Source organism: Cervus canadensis, chromosome X (genome assembly GCF_019320065.1).
Source record: "Cervus canadensis isolate Bull #8, Minnesota chromosome X, ASM1932006v1, whole genome shotgun sequence".
Lineage (NCBI taxonomy): Eukaryota > Metazoa > Chordata > Mammalia > Artiodactyla > Cervidae > Cervus > Cervus canadensis.
The window spans coordinates 13,112,507-13,118,724 of NC_057419.1; the positions used below are offsets into that span (position 1 = coordinate 13,112,507).

General features: G+C 63.2%; 1 protein-coding gene across 1 annotated transcript in view; it reads left to right on the plus strand.

Annotated features, from left to right (window-relative positions):
- The window catches only part of LOC122434723 (serine/threonine-protein phosphatase 2A regulatory subunit B'' subunit beta-like), a 47,231-nt gene that overhangs the window by 38,145 nt on the left and 2,868 nt on the right, over positions 1-6,218 (plus strand). The window contains exons 4-7 of the mRNA XM_043458373.1: positions 366-603; positions 4,299-4,347; positions 4,937-5,026; positions 5,354-5,529. Of these exons, the coding sequence (XP_043314308.1) occupies positions 366-603; positions 4,299-4,347; positions 4,937-5,026; positions 5,354-5,529 (553 nt within the window). The remainder of the gene's footprint in view (positions 1-365; positions 604-4,298; positions 4,348-4,936; positions 5,027-5,353; positions 5,530-6,218) is intronic.

The following is a 6,218-nucleotide window of genomic DNA, read 5'->3' on the forward strand; positions in this document are numbered from 1 at the left end:
CCCCCCCCCCCCCCCCCCCCCCCCCCCCCCCCCCCCCCCCCCCCCCCCCCCCCCCCCCCCCCCCCCCCCCCCGCCTCGGCGTGCCCCCATCCCTCCACCGTCCATCCATCCACCCACCCAAACATCCATGCAGCCTCCCACACATCCACCCCCCCACATCTGCCCCTCATCAGTCATCTCCCATCCTGTCGTCTGTCCACCCAGTCCCTCCCTCCTCCTCCCCTCCTTCTCGCTCCCCCATCCCTCCCCTTCTCACATCGTGTCTGTGACCTGTCCTGACCCGGTGCACCCCTGACCTGGTTGCCCCTCCCGGCCCTCACGCGGTCTTGCCCTTCTCTGACCCTGCCTCCGCACGATCCGGAATCTGGGCCCCGTCCCCACTGGACGGCCTGTTTGCACTCCGGGCCCTGGAGTCCCCGCTAGCAGTTCTCTGGTTTGTCCTGCAGAACGTGGCTCTTCTGGAGGAGGAGGCAGACATCAACCAGCTGACGGAGTTCTTCTCCTACGAGCACTTCTACGTCATCTACTGCAAGTTCTGGGAGCTGGACACGGACCACGACCTGCTCATCGACGCACAGGACCTGGCCCGGCACAACGACCACGGTGAGCGCTCCACCCGCAGAGGGTGGGGCCGGGGCGGGGCTAGGCCTGGCGTGGGCTCCTGGTCTCCGGAGAGCAGCCCCCCGCGGCTGCCCCCAGGCCACCTGACCCACCACCCTCCAGGCCTGCACCTGGACTCCCGCTGGACCTGCTGCGGGACGTGGGAGACGGGGACACACACAGGGGACACGGCCACGCGGCGTCAGGGGCGCCGTCACGGGGGGCGTGGACCCCGAGATCTCCAGCACTTGGCGCTCCCCCTCGGAGCCCCTCTCGTTCCCCCAACTCTTCCCATCGCCGGTTCCCGTGTGTGTTCCTGAGGAGGGGCCACCCCCACCGGCATCTCAGGCTCGGTGGGGGCCGGTCGGTGGTCAGCGCGGAGCTCACGGCGCCTGTCCCCACGGGGAGGCACCTGTTCGTGCAGGGGCGCTGCGTCCCCCGCTTGCTCTGTCCCTGGTGCTGCCAGGCCCTCTGGCGCCTGCCGGTGGGGGCACGGCGCCACCTGGACACGGAGTCCCAGCTCAGGGCCCCATGGCTGCAGCAGGTGGGCTGGCAGCGGCGGGCCCGGAGTCGGCCGTCGTCCCTGGAGTCAGCCTGTTAACAGCAGAGACACGTTTCCCGGGGAGGCTTCGCTTCCAACCTCTGGGTTTGATCCAAGAGCCTTTGTGTGTCCTCATGACAGAAAGGCTGGGAAAGGTAAATCCCAGCTTCCCCACGTTTTAGGAGCAGCACTGAGGAATCCAGTGTAAATGCTTTTTTTTTTTAATTTGTTTTTTAATTGAAGGATTATTGCTTTATAAAATTGTGTTGGTTTCTCCCAAACCTCAACATGAGTCAGCCGTAGGTACACACATGTCCCCTCCCTTGTGAACCTCCCTCCCCATCCCACCCCTCTAGGTTCTCACAGAACTCCAGTTTGAGTTCCTTGCACCTCCCTTTATTAGAAATCAAATGTTCAGGGTACGCAAAATGGGCTAAAATTTACCTGTGTGGTAGATTTCTAGTTGTATCAGCTATTTCTTTAAAACTGTAGGTTTCGATGTAATGGGTTTTCAGGTAATTGCACTCACAAGTGTGTTTCTGAATTCTCTGGGCATTCGTTTGTGGTCAGTGTGGCCTGGATGGGCCCCCGAGGTCAGCCCCCCGGGTCAGCCGCCTGCTCCCCGAATCCCTCAGGTTGGTCCCCCGGGGGCCCCGCGATCATGGCATGTGGACACCTGAGTGTCCCTGGTATGTGGGTCCCTCTCAGTTCGACTGTTGGTCTTGACTCTGACCCCCGCCGTGAGATCGGGGCAGGCCTTGGTGGCCGGGACGCGCTCATCAGGCCGTGAGGCGCCCCACCTCATGGCCCAGGGCTGGTCCCCACGTCCCCGGGGCCTCCTGTGCGCCTGTCTGCTTCTCCCGTCCGGCGGCTCGTCAGCCGCTGTTGGGGGTCTGTCACCACTCGGGGCCGCTTGCTGGGGTCTTCGTGGCCGCGTCTGTCCTGGGGACACTAGTGACCCTGGGACGGTGGTCTTGCTGGACGGGACAGGACACGGGGTGGTTTCGAGTACAGTGCCCCGTGTGCCCGTGAGCTGCGTCGGTTGCGGGTTCCTGCCCGGGCCCAGCAGGGCTTGCCCTCCCGCATGGAGAGGAACGGGCCGGGGCGTAGCTGACCGGTCGAGTGGCTTTATTGCTGTCACGTCGCCAGGTGTGGGAGCGCGTCTGAGTCAGCTGTTCTAGTTCCCTGGAGCTGTTCTCGTGTGTGGGGGGAACCCTCAAAGAACAGGAAGTTATCCTCCCAGCTGGGACACCGGAGATCCGAAATGAACTTGTTGATGAAGGCCCAACACCCACGAGGGCCGTGAGGGTTACCTGAGGCAACTGTAACAGAGGCCCACAAACGGGGGCTCGACACCTATCCTCCCCCAGTCCTGGGGACTGACCACCCACCCTCCCCAGTCCTGGGGACCGGATGTCTCAGGTCAAGGGGTCCCAGGGCCGGGCTCCATCCAGAGGCTCCAGGGGAGGCTCCTTCCCGCCTCTTCCAGCTTCTGGGGGCTCCAGGCCTCCATCCCTGGGCTGGTGGCCGCCTCCCTCCCGTCTCTGCCTCTGTCTCCGCAGGGCTTCTCCTCTGTGTCCGTGTCTCTCCTCTTCTTTGTCTTATAAGGACCCTGTCCTTGGGTTTAGGGCCACCCCCTTCCAGGAGGACCTCATCTCAGACCTTCACTCCATCACATCTGCAGAGACCCTGTTTTCATATAAGATCCAGTTCCCACGCCAGGAGGCAGGGTGTGGATGTATCTCTTTGGAAAACCCCGTTCAGCCCCTGACACTGTCCAGTCGTTTCCTCTCAGAGGAGACTTAGTGAGCCAGGATGAATTGTGGGGAAAGGACGTTTTGTCTTTATTTCCCCATTTTTGTGGTTACCTAAATATGGGCTGAAAAGTGTCCCCAAGATTAATATACTTGAGTTGTCACCCTTGAGATTTCAGGAGGTGGCCATGTTTGGACATGGTCTTTAAACAGGGGATGAAGGTGAAATGAGGCCACTAGGCTGGTCCTGATCCCACAGGACTGGGGTCCTCATAAGAGGAGGTCGGGACACAGACGCACACATGAGCGTGTGAGTAGTCGAGGAGGAGACGCTGCCCACACGCACGGGAGGAACAAGCCCTGCCCACACCTGGGGCTCCAACGCCAGCCTCCAGGACCATGTGGGGGGAGGATCGCCACGTGCCGCTTAAGCCACCCCGTGTGGTGATCCGTCTGACAGCCCCGGCCTTCCACTGTTTCTGCCTTCAATGTGGTTGACGCACATCTGGGTTCTGATCACAAGCGTGTTGTGTGTTTGGGGGCAGAGCCTGTGCAGGTGTGAACGTGTGTCCTGCCATCCACACGCCACTCGTTCCTGGAGCTCTAGGCCAGCGCCTCGCTCGGCAGCTTGGACTCAGGCTCAGGTCCCGGGACTGGGTGGGTTTCCCCAGTGGCTCAGCTGGTTTAAGAGCCCGCCTGCCAATGCAGGAGACGCAGGAGACTCGGGTTAAATTCCTGGGTGGGGAAGATCCCCTGGAGAGGGAAATGGCGACCCAGTCCAGTGCTCTTGCCTGCAGAATCCCATGGACAGAGGAGCCTGGTGGGCTACAGTCCACGGGGTCGCAAAGAGTCGGACACGACTGAAACAACTTAGGACACAGGTGTGTTCACCCGCTCAGTCATGTCCGACTCTTTGTGACCCCATGGACTGCAGCACGCCAGGCCTCCGTGTCCATCACCAGCTCTCGGAGTTTACCCAAACTCATGTCCGTTGAGTCGGTGATGCCATCCAACTATCTCATCCTCTGTCGTCCCCTTCTCCTGCCTTCAATCTTTCCCAGCATCAGGGTCTTTCCCAATGAGTCAGTTCTTCGCATCAGGTGGTCAAAGTATTGGAGTTTCAGCTTCAGCATCAGTCCCTCAATGAACATTCAGGGTTGATTTCCTTGAGGATGGACTGGTTGGGTCTCCTTGCAGTCCTTGCAGCACACACGTACACACACACACACACCCAGGACTGGGAAAAGCACCGGGTAGTGTCTGAAGAGGCGTGTGCAGGAAATTCAGGCCCCCAGGGTCCCAACTCAGCCAGACCTGGGTGTCCAGGTTCAGCCCGGAGCCCGCCCGGCCTCATCGGGCACCAGGACCCCCGCGGGGCTCACGGCCTGACTCCTCTTTTGCAGCTATTTCCACCAAGATGATCGACCGGATCTTCTCCGGAGCCGTGACGCGGTGCGTGCCAGTGGGCTCCCAGCAGGGCTGGGCTGGTTTTCCCGGGAGCATCCGGCCCTGCCTGTCACTCCTGACGGGGGCGGGCGTGTTCCGAGGCACCTGAGGTCGTGACTTAGGAGCACGTGTATAGGGTTTTGCCATACGAGATCACAGATAACGGGGACATACGCCATGGTCACAGGAAGTCACGAGTAAGAGGGACACGTGTGCCATTCACGTAAGGTCATACATAAAGGACACGCGTCTGTGTCACGTGAGGGCATGTGTAAAGGACACGTGATCGTCACACGTGTAACGTCAGAAGTTACGGGCACACATTGCATGCTTTTGCCATGTGAGGCCACGCGTGAGGGGGGCACAGGCCCTGCGCCTGACAGGCCGAGGTAGCTCTGAGCCGGGCAGGTTCTTCTGCCCCGAGAGACCCTCCCCTGTGCCCACACAGCCTCTCTCAGGCCTCTCCAGGTGGGAACCAGGCCAGGACTGGGCCCCTGCAGGGCCCCCATCACCCGTGGGTGTGAGCAGGGGCCCGAGCTTCAGGTGGCTTCTCCCTGACACTGCCTTTGTCTCTCGATTCTGCTCCGGAATCCAGAGGGAAAAAAGTGCAGAAGGAAGGAAAAATCAGCTACGCGGACTTTGTGTGGTTTCTGATCTCCGAGGAGGACAAGAAGACTCCCACCAGGTGGGTGTCCGGGGCCCGTGCTCTGCTCAGGCTGTTAGGACCCTCTCAAGAGGAGCCCAGCGGTCACCCAGTGGTGAGGGCGCCCCCCGAGGCCTGTCCCTGTGAGGTCGTCCCTGAGCATTTCACATGGGTGGAGTGGTCCTGGGGGTGGGGTCTGTCCACGTGTGGGTCACCCTGGTCGGAGCGGGTCTGGGTGCACGGCCGTCCCGGCAGACGTGTGACCTTCCCGGCCGCAGTGAGCACTGGTCCCGTGGGTGGGGTCACCCTGGTCGGAGCGGGTCTGGGTGCACGGCCGTCCCGGCGGACGTGTGACGCTCCCGGCCGCAGCATCGAGTACTGGTTCCGCTGCATGGACTTGGACGGGGACGGCGCGCTGTCCATGTTCGAGCTGGAGTACTTCTACGAGGAGCAGTGCCGGCGGCTGGACAGCATGGCCATCGAGGCCCTGCCCTTCGAGGACTGCCTGTGCCAGATGCTGGACCTGGTGAAGCCCCAGAGGGAAGGTGCTGTGCGGGGCGGGGCCCTGTGGAGGGGGATGGCCTGCGGAGGGGGCGCCCCAGGGAAGTGGGGCACCCTGAGGTGGGGAACACCCCAGGGGACGGGGACAGCCCGGGGGGTATGCCCTGCGGAATGGGGTGCTCCTGGGGAGGGAGACACCCCAGGGGGTTAGGGAGCCCCGGGGAGGTGTGTGCCCGGCCTCCGAGAGGGTAGCGTCCAGGTCAGGTCAAGTGTGGTCTCCTGTAACCGAGCACCACCCAGTTCGAGTTACTGGGGGTGGAAGTGATCCTCGCGGCCCCGCCCTCAGCCCTCACGTGTGAGCCCCGGGGTGGACGCGGCCCCGCCCTCGGCCCTCACGTGTGACCCCCGGGGTGGACGCGGCCCTCGCCCTCGGCCCTCGACCCTCACGTGTGAGCCCCGGGGTGGACGCGGCCCCGCCCTCGGCCCTCACGTGTGACCCCTGGGGTGTACGCGGCCCCGCCCTCGGCCCTCACGTGTGAGCCCTGGGGTGGACGCGGCCCCGCCCTCGGCCCTCACGTGTGAGCCCTGGGGTGGACGCGGCCCCGCCCTCGGCCCTCACGTGTGACCCCCTGGGTGGCCGCGGCCCTCGCGGCCCCGCCCTCGGCCCTCACGTGTGACCCCCGGGGTGGACGCGGCCCTCGCGGCCCCGCCCTCGGCCCTCACGTGTGACCCC